Source organism: Coffea arabica, chromosome 8e (genome assembly GCF_036785885.1).
Source record: "Coffea arabica cultivar ET-39 chromosome 8e, Coffea Arabica ET-39 HiFi, whole genome shotgun sequence".
Lineage (NCBI taxonomy): Eukaryota > Viridiplantae > Streptophyta > Magnoliopsida > Gentianales > Rubiaceae > Coffea > Coffea arabica.
In genome coordinates this window covers 33650880-33663755 of record NC_092324.1, presented here as the reverse complement: position 1 = coordinate 33663755, position 12876 = coordinate 33650880, and the positions used below count along the sequence as shown (strand labels likewise).

Below are 12876 nucleotides of genomic sequence, written 5' to 3'. Positions count from 1 at the left end.
TGTGTAAACAGCATCTGACTATTGGTTAAGATTAAATCATCATGCAACAAATAAATGTTGTCAACTTAGAATTTATTAATAACTATAGAATGACTCAGTTGTCTGTTTTCTCTTGCAGAGATTTTCCAATTGTTTCTCAATCATTGAAAGCATAACGTAGAAACACTTAAGCATAAATCAGGTTCCAGAAGAGAAGGAACTAACTGAATATTTGGAAATTGCAATCAACCACTATCCAGTAGTTTGAATAAAGGAGTGTAAATGATAAATCCCGAATTCAAGCCATTTCACTTGTACGGTAGAAGATAATAGTACTCTCAAAATTTAGTACATAAATTTGACGTCAATTTTGCTAAATACAGAGGAAACTTGGTTTTGATGCAATATCATGTGATGATATGAAAAACAATTTTCAATAGCAAGAGAAGGAGATCATATTTTGGATACACATAATAAACTACGTAATTCGGTTCACAAATAACACATTTTTCCCATTTCTGGAGACGTGACATTTGAAGGAATTCCAACTTTGATCTCTTCCGTCCTGACTCATTATTCCCTTCTTCAGCAAGGTTCCACTGTTTCCACTAAATTATGATAGTAGAAATGACTGGTAAATCAGCTGCTTGACAACTATGTACCCAAGCTACATCCTTCCTCGACCTTCTGAGCTCTTGTTCCTAGTACGATGGGACTTATTTTGGTGGAATCCTGGAAAAACCTTCACGACCTCGTCTTTTCTTTCTGATGGATTTCAATCCGTTGGCAAGCACACTGGACGACAATCCCCTTTCTCCCAACTCAGAGCTTTGTGGGATCATCGAAAGTTCAGTATTCTGCCTAACATCATCCTTGTATACAAGACTGATTCCCCATGCTTTGAAAACCATATATTTCTTGCTATAAACATCAGCAGACACCTCAATGCAAGTCCAGTCATTTGGGCTGCGTACTTTATCAAAACACAGAAGCCAAATCTCATGAAATGAAAGATATGCTAGACAAGTATGTTCCGAGTTGATTATTTTTTCACTTCCTCCGCAACCTATGGTGAACATGCGGTTGCAGATCTTCTCCTCCTGATCTATCAGATTAAACTGGATACGAACACTGGGAATTTTCTGTAGCAAATCCCGCCACTCTAAAGTGGTCGTTATCAAATCAGAAACAGCACAAACTGCAAATCCCATGAACTCATCACTGTACCAATTTGAAGGAAGCTTAATTCTAATTGAAGGCCCCCAATTCTGGTAGGTGAACCAGGATGGAATTCTCCCTCCAGGAAGACAGATGCTAAAGTTATCATCTACGAGTAAAAGTTCCTACATCACAAGAAGTTAGGTCTTTCTCAGCAAAATAGCGAAAAGTTTTAGCTTGTGAAGCACATCTAAGTTAGTAGTCACTTCGTCTCAAACAGTTTTAGTTTTCAGTTTTGGATGCAAGGACTATATTGTGAAAAGGATACCTTTAGCATATGGTTCCAGGTTGCGTCTATCATGCTGGAAGTTTGTTCATCCTGAAGCAGCTGGAAACAATTGCTGAATGAAACCCTGTATAACTTCCCATACTTTGTCAATAAATCAGTTGCACTCTGCAATGATGTACAATTATCTGCGTACAATACCTCTATACTCGGTGGAAGCTCTGGAAGTATCTCAAGTCTCTTGCATCCAACTAATTCAAGGGTTTGAAGGCGACTGAGGTTCTTGATACTTGCGGCAGAGATACTAGTAAAGTTGTTTTTGCCAAGATTTAATTCTACCAGGGAGGATAAGCTCCCCAAATCACTAGGGAATCCTCCATCTAACAGATTGCAATCACTAAGATCTAGTTTTGCTAGGCAATTTAATCCTGAAACAGATGGAAGAACCAAGCCCGTTGAATCTCGACTTTTTTGACCTAGCAACCAAGAAGACGAGAATGCTCTCCATGTGCGACATGCCATTGCTTTACATCCTCTGAAAGATAAAGTTTTTAGGTTTTTCAAAAGTACGACAGAGGATGGTGGTTTGGAGATGGCAGTTTCATCAACATAAAGCTCTTCTAAGCTTACTACATGTCCTAGCTCTTCTGGTAACTCGTCAAGTTTTGAGCAGCCAGAAAGAATAAGAACTTTAAGACATTTCAATCTGCAAACGCTACTTGGCAGACTTGCGAGTCTTTTACAGTAGCTTAGATTCAACAAAACAAGGCTTGTAAGGTGTTCAATTGATGGTGGTAGTTCTTTTATGGCAGTAGCTTCCAAATACACAGCTTTTAAATGATCCATAGCACCTAAGATTTTTGGAAATTCCCCAACTTTTGAACATCCTGAGAGAATCATTACTTCGAGACTTTCTAAGATAATTTGTTTTGGAAGGCTCCTAAGACTTGTGCAGTTCCTCAGATTGAATAGTTGGAGCCTTTTCAGATAGCCAGCTGACGGATGTATCTCAGTAAGACTTGAACAATCTTCAAGGATCAATCTCTCAAGATTAGGTATCCCTGTGAAATCTGGGGTCCTTATTAACTTCTGGGAATAGCTAAGGTTGATGTATTTCAATTTGTCCAGCAACTGTCAAAGGTTTTTGGCAAAATGAAGAAAATGACACAGAGGGAGAGAGGAGGGGGGTGGGGGGACATCATATAGGTTCAAGAAAGATTCATCAGGAAACAACAATAAATCAGAGTTCAAGGTGGTACCTTTATCCCCTTCCATAGTTGTACGATGCGGCTATATTGCAGCTTGAGTCCTACGAGTTTTTCAGGTTGGAAACTCTCTGGAAGGGATTTTGAAGGGTATCCATGCCAGTTAAGCCACCGTATCTCATTTGGTATGCAATTTGGGCAACGAGAAACACAAGCATTATTGATTTTGAGTAGCCTTAGCTGCTTCATCTTTTCAAAGGCTTCATTATTAATTAGTACATCCTTTGGGGTACACAGATCCAACCACATGCCTACAACATTTTCTGTCACCTGCCAGGAAATGGGATAAAAGGAGAAATTGCATGAACAAAATATTCGAGAAATATACAATTGGAATATTTTTCTAGGTGGAATGAAATTAACTTAGAAGTGGAAGATCGCTTACCTTGTCTCTAGCCAAAACATCACAAATTTCCTCTGCTACCCAGAGCCTGCTGTGTTTTCCTGGCTCATCTGGAGCCTTTTGGCGAACAATATGCCAACCCATTTCTTGTATTAAACAATGCATCAGAATCCTTCCTCCAGAAACAGTTACCAGAGATTTCTCAATGAGAACCTTTATGCCTATATCAGGATAGAAATTGAAACTATCAAGTACTCTTCTTATGTATTCTTTCTTCTTCCCTTTAAAGAAACATGCAATGTCCAAGAAAATTTCTTTTTCAACTTCTCTGAGTCCATTAAAACTTACTTTAAGCTTTTCCATAATTTCATCTTCTGGAATTCTTTTTAATCTCTCCACTTCACTTCTCCATTCAGCCATGTCTCTGCCATACAGAAAACTACCTAAAACTTTTAGACCTAAGGGAAGGCAACCAGCATAATGCACTATTTCAATTGAAAGCTCCTCATAATCTTCTGCAGGATAGTCCTTCTTGAAAGCATACCAACTAAACAGCTGAATAGCTTCATATTCATTCAATAACTCCACCTTGTACATTCTATCTACTTCATGTGTAACAAGCAAATGCTTATTTTTTGTGGTTATGATAATTCTACTACCAGCACCGAACCAATGATGTTTTCCAGCTAAAGCTTCTAATTGATCTAGGTGGTCAACATCATCAAGAACAATAAGGACTTTTTTATAGCATAGTCTTCTCCTAATCATATTTGACCCTTCAAAAGCACTGCTGATCCTCAAATCTTTTAAGCAAAGAATTTTTGAAAGAATCTTCTCTTGCAAAATTTCCAGACTTTTTGATTGTTCTCTAACTTCATGGAGAAAGATGGCAGCTTCAAAATGAATGGATATTCGGTCAAAAACAGCCCTTGCTATGGTTGTTTTACCAATTCCACTCATTCCCCAAATCCCTATAAAGTGAACCTCATCAGACCCCAAATTCAGCAATGCATTTACTTTATGAACTCGAGAATCAATACCAACTTGGTTTTTTTCTTCAACTGCAATAACTCTTCCCAATTTAGCTATAACATCTCCAACAATTTCTTGGATGCATTTAGACTCATGCCTATGCATGGAAAAAGAAAATAAAAGGTAAGAAAAGATCATTTACGAGAGATGCATAACCATATTCTCAAAATAGATAGATCTAACAAATGCTAATTTGGAAAAAAAAACTAATAAATGCTCCTACAGAGCAGATAGATAGATACTTCAATCTAATGTATGCTTCAGTGCTAAGCAACATCATTGTTTGTCATCATGTATACGTTGTCAATATTATTTTTGATACAATACTTATGTTGGCCTCAGAATCACAAGTATTGAGGATGCTACTAGTAAAATAACAGTACACGGAAAGCAGAAAAATATGTTCCTTGGAAAATTGGTAAATAGAAGAACAGATATCAACGAGACAAAGACTACTAAGGATGGTAAATAAAGTAACAGAACTGTAACAACTGAATTACAGAGTTTGTGTTTTGTTTGTGGTTGGGGGGGGGGGCAGAGGAAAACCATTGCCAACTGAGAAGAGGTGACAAGAAGAAAATTTAGAAAGAAAGACTAACAATAAAGAAATTGCCGGAAACATGTCAAATGCATAAGAGAAGATAGCATGGATGAAACCTTTCCAAAATTGAAATGAAAGTGAATACTCATGGTAAAGAAACGTTGACAAAGACAACATATGTATACTGAGAGAGACCAAGGATGACAGATGATAGCGCTTGACCTGTTAAAGTATAAAGTTTTTGACTTACTCAAATATCGTCTTATTACTCATTACGCGCGTGCTAAGTTCTTAAAAACAATTTCATGTAGTAAAATGAGAAGGATTCCATTTTTTGACATGATATGACACTCGGACTTGAGTCACCTGGTTGCTACTTATCTTCTTTTGTGTACAATTAACTCCTAATAGGAATGCAGACATCAATTAGTTATTTCTTCATTTCTGTTTCATAACCTTATAAGCATCTAACCAGAAAGAAATGACAAGAGTCAATAATTCAATTTAAAGCATGAAATAATCCTTCTTAGAATAAACTCAAGAATGAAGGCAAGGATCCTTCTAAAACTAAAATGAAAAGTTGAAAATAGCACTAGCCAAATTCTGCCAGAGTGAAAGCATGAATACATTCACATGATACATATCTAATTTTGATTATATGCAAAGCTAAAGCTTGGAACAACATGTCAGCTTAAAATGCAAGCTAAAAAAGAGATACATTTAATTTTTTTTTTAACTCAATTGTTTATGCCTCAATAATTTTGCTCGGTTCACTGAGAAGTTAAAACTGATGGCAATTTTATTGACACACATCCCACAGAATACAAAATGACGAGCTGCAGAAATTCAGGTGTGACAAGCATGTAACAAAAATAGTCAAAATATAGTACGTTCTCTGTATAGAGTACGTTCTCTGAAAACGTGCTAATGCATGTAACAAAAATTCAACCCAAAAAAAAAACACTGCTTTGGCGAAATTTCAGGCGTTAGACACTTCATGATAATAGATTATCCTTTTGACGAAAACGAGAAACAATTATCGCCGCCTCTGAGCTCCATTACCAGCAGTTTGCATGAAAACAGGTGACCAATTTCAAGTTGAACCCTCAAAATTGATCTAGCACCAGTTGAAAAGAAAAGATACCAAACATTTTTGTGTGGTCGTCACTATTCTTTATTACTGAATTCTCTGTATGATTTTGTCTTTATTACCAAACAATTGATTTGATAGAGAAATCGATGTAGTTATTTATTGTAGAAATTAAACCAAGCAAATATTAATTGGTTAGTTTAGTTAGCCGCGTGGTGTTAGTTTATTGGTTAGTAATGTTGGTTTCATTGTTAGGACATAAGGGTGGTCACATGGGATAAAATCCCATATTAGTTGTACTAATCAGTGTACAAGTCCGTAGGGTACAATAGGAGAATGATAGCCTCTGCGTCATTGGGTTTTATTTTTTCGTTTTGCATGTTGTCCTCCTTGTACCGTCAGTAGCGCAGCTTTTTGAATAGTTGAAGAAATTCCTTTGCCTCTATCATTTTTCTTGATTGTTTCTATAGATTTATGTGTGTTTATTTATTTGGCTTCATCATTTATCAGTTAATGGTCCAGAATCCTGTTTTCTCCCCTTCCCAAACCCCTCCAAGAAAACTGAGTGCTAGAGGAAAACAGTCAAGAAATAAATTATAAATAACCTTGGAGGTGCTTGATTGGTACTTCAGTATAAGGATTGGTGCCATGGAATTGGTCAAGTCAACCTCAGATCTAATTTCTTTTAGCCAAGATCATTAACAATCCTCCTTAAACAGCCAAATTGATAGAGTAGTGAACGACAGAAAAGGAGCACCAAGAAAAGGATCAATGACCCATAGGAAAACAAATACCCGAGAGAGAGAGAAGCTAACAGCTTATTAGTTATTACAATTCAAAAATGATACTTAACCGAATAGCCAACTATTTGTCCAAAAAGAAGGGATGCTAGTTCATATTTTTAAAGATCAGAGTTAGTGAATTTACCCATCAGCAGTGTTGGGAACATCCCAGCCAGAGATAGAAGCAGCTTCACCAAGAGCTGCTCTCCACTTTTGAATCCTTTCCTTGTCCTCTATTTCGTCTTCATGTTTGACAAAAGCTCGACCAAAGCTGCCTTTCTGTCTCCGTACCACAGTTGGATCCACGTAATAAAAAACCGGCAGAACAGTTTGTCCCAACACATGGTTGCTGTCAACGATTTCTGCGAGCTCCTCTAAACACCATGAAGAAGTGGCATAATTTTCTGAGAATATTATAACTGCAATTCTTGACTCTTTAATGGCTTGGATTAGTGCGGGTGAAATGGATCTTCCTCTTTCAAGCTTTTCGTCGTCTTTGAAGGTGTAAATTCCCTTTTGTTGCAGAGCACTGTAGAGGAAGTCGACAAAGCTCTTTCGGACATCTTCACCCTTAAAGCTCAAGAAAACATCATAAGTCCATTTAGGAGTGGAAGCAGAAGAAGAAGAAGAGGCAATGTTTCTCATTTCTTGCTCAACAAAACTTCGCAAGTCCATTTAGGAGTGGAAGAAAAAGAAAATGAGGGCAATCTTTACCCCTCTACAAGAAAAGCCGCTTATAGAGGCGCATCAAAATGTCACAAGTCACACTTTGTTGAGGCACTTAATTTTTTGAGGCACATACTTAGTGTGCCATGTAAAACCTATGTCACAAAAGCTCCTTAAGGCACAATTAAGTGCCACGACATAGAAAACAATTGAGACATTTAGAAGTGCCAAAACAAGGTTATAATGCTTACACCAAAAAATGCCTTAATTGGGATTCAACTTTCAAAATCTCAACTTTTTAGAGGCACAAAATAATGCCATCTTAACTTTAAGTTGACGCTTAAAAATGCCTTAACAGTCCGTTTTTTGAGATAGTAGTATTTGTCAAGAAATGGCTGTTATTGAGGCATGCAAATGCCTCTATATTAACCTTTAAAGGTGTTTTAAAATACCTCAAAAACCTGCTGTGTAACAAGAAAATTTCTACTACGAAAAACCCTTATCACAACAATTACAAGTGCCTCAATAGACTGTATTTTTTTTTTCCTTTTTATGCCCAGCCACAGTACTGCTGTGAATATAACATCCCTATTATATCAATATAATCATACATTCATGTTGGACATCTCACATTCAATGACAAAAACCAACAATATTTGATTGAAAAATCACTTTCAAATTATCACCATAATCAATGATTACAATTAAAGTACTCATAACTACTAGTAGTTTTCCAACCAACCAATTAAACTTTCATCCTTGCAAAAAAAACATAATATTTGATTTAACATTCATGAAACAGCTAGAATGTCCTATTGATTGTTGGCCACGATTTCACCTAAATAGTACCAGATAAATTAAAATCAACTAAACCGCTAGTAGACCAACTTCTTGTAATATATGCAGCAACACTTTGTCCTTTTACAGTTAGAGCACTTCCCTATAAATGGATAAGTATCCATATGCTGCAACACCTTGTCCACTTTTGAATTTCAGCACATCAATCTTCGCAAATTTTTACCTATAGCATAAGTATATTATGTATTAAAATCTATTGTAATTATCGAATGAGACAAACATATGAGATATTAATAGTTAACCTAATTTGTAAGCTAGAAAAGGAAAAACATACTAGTTTTGTTGGCCAAGCTATAGGAGTACCAATTGAATCAGCAATTGTCTGCAAAGGCACATAAGGCCTAATCAAATGCTCATCACGTTCAAATTGTAATAGCAAAACATGCCTAAATATCATATCAGTATCAAGCAAAGAGGACTGCCAATACTAAACAAATGCATTAAAAAACTTACTTTAAGAGGTCTAAGACTGGAACTTGAGGTTGACATATGATTAGATGATGTTGAAGTGATTCTTGATTGATTCAATAAGTTATGACCATTTTTTGCTCTAAATAATATATTTAAAAATATCAAATACTCTTAATACCTGTGTTATGAAGCTCTTCCACTCTTATAGACTGATTTTCCATATGCTTATCAATTGGTTCATCAATAAGTCGATTGGTGCTGGAATTTCTTCCTTTCTTAGTCCTAGCTATGCCTGAACAACAAACTCAATTCATGTAACATTTAATCAATTTAATAAAGTTATAATCTACAACTAAAATTCAGCACATTTAATGTAAAAATGAAACTTCAGCAATTAAGAAGAACTAAATAAATTTTTAAACAACATCACTAGCTAACATAAGATGCAAATTGTTCCAAAATTATAACATGGTACATCTACATTAGGCATAGCCAGAGATAATTTTATATGAGATAATGCATTTTATATGAGATAAAAACTAAAATAACCAACTGCTATATTCAAAAGCAAATTAGAACAAGACTGATCAGACATGTGAACGTATAAAACCAGACCAATAAAGTAATGTACCTGCTCAAGAATACCAAAGTCTAACACTTTTCCTCCGTCAAATACTTACCAGCAAATATAAACCTGTCCAAAATAAAGTAAAAGCAACTACCTTGAGTAAATTCACTCTGAAGTTGCAACTGCTACTGCTAGAAATGATTGGGAGAAAGAAGATCCCAAGCAGCTATATATATATATAGAGTTAGAGGTCGAGGAAGCCATGGAGGGAGCTGGATGTTTCCGAATTAGTATTTGGTTATTACTATTATTCGTAGCAAATTGAACCGGACTTGTTTTGACTTTTGATGATTGAAAGATGATGTGTTAACTCTCACTTTTGTCGTCACTGCTAAGGGCACCAAATGCAACTTCAGTATAATATAGTAAATGCAAATTATTGAACCTGGGAGAAACAGAAAACAAGGACTGAAGAAAGAAAGTCCAATCTGGACAGATAGTCAAATAGATATTGATTTTTTTAAACAATAATGACTCCCTAATTGACGGGGCTTGTTATATGAAGGCTCATGAAAAAGAACCAATTATGAAAAGGGATAAGTTTAGAGTAGAGTATTATTTTGTTGAAACTTAGACTATATGTTCTCGGACAAACAAATTCTGGTCTTAGATAATTATTCACCCAGTCTTAAGAACTTACATTCAAATATAAAGTTTCTAAATTATATCTTATGTATTTGGACGCTAGTTTCAAAATGTTTTATTTGTTTAAATTATATCATGTATCTTTTTTTAAAAAAAAAAGAAAAAAAAAGAGAAGAAAACACATATCAGAGCACCAAACTTTCAACACTTTGAATCCCTATATGAGCCCACAATAATCCTCATTTTCATCTCAAATTCTCTCTGATTTCATCACATAGAGCAACTTGCCTCTATCAACATGAGCTCTGCTCTGAACCTAAAAGCCCATTCCTTGAAACATTGCAAGAAAAGATTGAAAGGCTCCCATTTGAGTAAAACTATATACCTAATCGAGAATAATTAACTCACTTGAAGTGAGATTAAGAGGAGTACCTGAAACCATAACCAACATTAATCATGTAAATAAGATACTATTCTAGATTATATATTATTCTGAAACTAACACATATTGTTAACTTTGCGGGACATAAGATTCCCAGACAAGGAATCTAAGATCCATACCAATGATTGCCACTATATATATCGTACCAAAAACAAAGATTGCCGCTGTATTTTCTCAAAGAAGTTCACTAATGACTAAACTGCATGAAGCCAAAACAATAAAATTCGTGCACCATTCGGAATCAAAGCTGTTCTGTGAAAAAAAAAAAAAAAAGAAAAGCAAAGACAAGAAAGGAAAATTAGATAAAGCTGTTCGTTGTTCAGAAGCCTACACACCTCAAAGACTTGGTTTGCTATTTCTTTTATAATTTCTTTCGGTAAAGAACACCTTAAAGATTTGGTGGTATGTCATTTGTTGCTTCATCATTTTTCTCTACAGTCTGACTCAACCATATAAATGTTATTATGTTAATTAACTAACTTATTAACATATTCGATTGCCCATAATCCCTTTTTTCTCCCCAGATACAAACCCAGCAAGAAATTCCAGCGGTACCGCTACATCTAGTAATGGAAAATCCACAATTGCCAGTGCTATATCAAGAAGCGGATTCATGGTCGGACGCCAATATTCTCATGGATGGTTTATCAGGTGGCTATGGAATTTTGATGATCAAAACGGTAAAGGGGTACAAGCTAATAATGATTGCAGCAAAATGCCCAACAAAAATCAAGCCTCTTTTGCTCCTTGTTCCTTTGGATTTGATAAAGTCGACATTCAAAATGGAGGAATATACATCTAATTAATAGGAATTAATGAGTATATAAACATACCTCTAATTTCAAGCACAATAGAGTGAGTGATGATTGTCCTAAAATCCTTCAATCGACCAACATGCAATCAACAGAATTCGGAGCAACTTCATGATATTGAGTTAGGATCCACCATAATCAACATAAATTTGAGAAATCAAAAGAAAAGAGATTGGGAGGATGAGAGTTAGTGAGAGCCGGCATTGAGTTTTAGGAAAATTCTGAGAAAAGAGATTGGGAGAACAGAGGACAGAGAGAAACAATTTGAGGGTAGACTACCGAGAGGGAGAGAGTCAGGGAAAGAGATGGGTAAATGAAAAATAAAAGTGTTAGATTAGAATTTGGGGGTAGATTGGTAGAGGGCCGAGAGGGAGAGTGAGGGAGAAAGATGGGTCAATGAATCGTTAAGGTATCTTGCAAAATTTGGGATTTGGGACAATTTTGCCGCTTCTTTTAGACGCCAATTTTAAGCATTTTTTTTATTTTTTCATGAAACAATTGTTTTTCCTTCTAATAGTTGTTGAGGCACATCTCTAAAATGCCCTTACAAATATTTTCTTTATATTTTTTTATTTTCAGTTTTTCTTACAAGGTTTGTCCCTTATACATTGTTTTTTTTTTAATTTAATTAATAGGTGCTAATATGGCAGAAACTACCTAATGCCTTAATAAGTGTTTATTTGAGGCATTTACTGAATAGTGCCCTAACAAGTATGCCATAATAGGGAAATTTTCTTGTAGTGCTTCTTTTTACGGGGTATGCAGTACAAAATGGACTGTAGATGTGGGGTAGAAACTAGAAAGTTCAATGAAATGAACCAGAAAGTCAATAAATCTTTTTCCATTTGCAATTTTGCTTTTCCTGTTATGAGCATCCTAAAAGAAGTTGCTCCTAACCCTTTCTTGTTTTTGCTGCAATTTTTTAGAGTCTTTCTTGATGCAAGGGGGGTGACTAAAGTGCCCTGTCAACTTTTGCCAACATGGATGCCTCTACTTGTCAAGTGTAGGTCGTAACAGTAGGTTATAAAAATATTTGCAACAAAAAAAAAGTATAGATCTTCCTAGATTTTAATTTCTTTCAATCTTTTTGTGTTTACTTTCCTCTTTTTTTTATTGGAGAAAGTTGGAACTTGCAGTAAATCTTATATTACTTACTTATTCATGATGGTGAGATTCTTGATTCAACCATCAAACTCTGCTCTTGATTCAAAATTTTATACCACTTGCCCTTTTTTTTCCCTTGAATGTTTGAAATTTAAAACCAATTTTTCCATGAGATAATTAGAAATTTTTCTTAGAAGTGTGTCCCAAAATCTACCAAATAGATAAAAATACAACCCTCTTAACTCACATTGTGAGGAAAAGGGAGAAGCTGTGCAAAAAATGAATTGATTGCCAATTAGGCCCTTCAGGTTTGCACTGTTGTTCCAAATAAGTAATTGCTGAGGAGTATTTTTGTCTTTAGAACTGCTAAGTTCATATTCAGCCCTTAAGCATTAACAATAGGTCCAAATAGTTCCTTACTTTTTTTTTTGTTACAAAGATAACGTTCCTGTAATCTAATATATCTTGTTACATGACAGGGAGTCTAAAGAGATTGTATAAGGAACTAACAAGTATACAGATTCGACTAAACTAAAACGGTATTCTAACACCTCATTTAAATTTTTTTTACTGCAGCTATGGTTCGAACCTCCGATCTACAACTAAAGTTTAGTGGTTAAATAGTTCCTTACACATGAGGGATATTTTGTTTTGACAGTTGAATTGTTTTAGTGTGGATGGAGTTTGTGTGTCACATTTTTTGTCCTTGGATCTTCGGTTAACTTAGGACCAATTACTCTAGACAGATGGATCTTTTTAGATTATAACTATAACTAAATGCTTGGATCTTTGGTTAATTTAGGACCAATTACTCAAGACAGAAGGATCTTTTTAGATTATAACTATAACTAAATGTGTTTCTAAATTGCACAAAACTCTGAATAGACATTTTTT

At 35.2% G+C, this 12876-nt stretch overlaps 1 protein-coding gene across 1 annotated transcript; it reads right to left on the bottom strand.

Annotated features, from left to right (window-relative positions):
- Positions 1 to 312: 312 nt before the first annotated feature.
- Positions 313 to 11187, bottom strand: LOC113704690 (TMV resistance protein N-like). The gene is made up of 9 exons (XM_027226565.2): positions 10900 to 11187; positions 9043 to 9105; positions 8590 to 8703; positions 8275 to 8322; positions 6622 to 8163; positions 3074 to 4160; positions 2683 to 2958; positions 1466 to 2554; positions 313 to 1322 (listed from the first exon to the last, which is right to left on the bottom strand). Exons 5-9 carry the CDS (start codon positions 7149 to 7151, stop codon positions 696 to 698), a joined length of 3609 nt encoding a protein of 1202 aa, XP_027082366.2. The 5' UTR covers positions 7152 to 8163; positions 8275 to 8322; positions 8590 to 8703; positions 9043 to 9105; positions 10900 to 11187; the 3' UTR covers positions 313 to 695.
- Positions 11188 to 12876: the final 1689 nt, after the last annotated feature.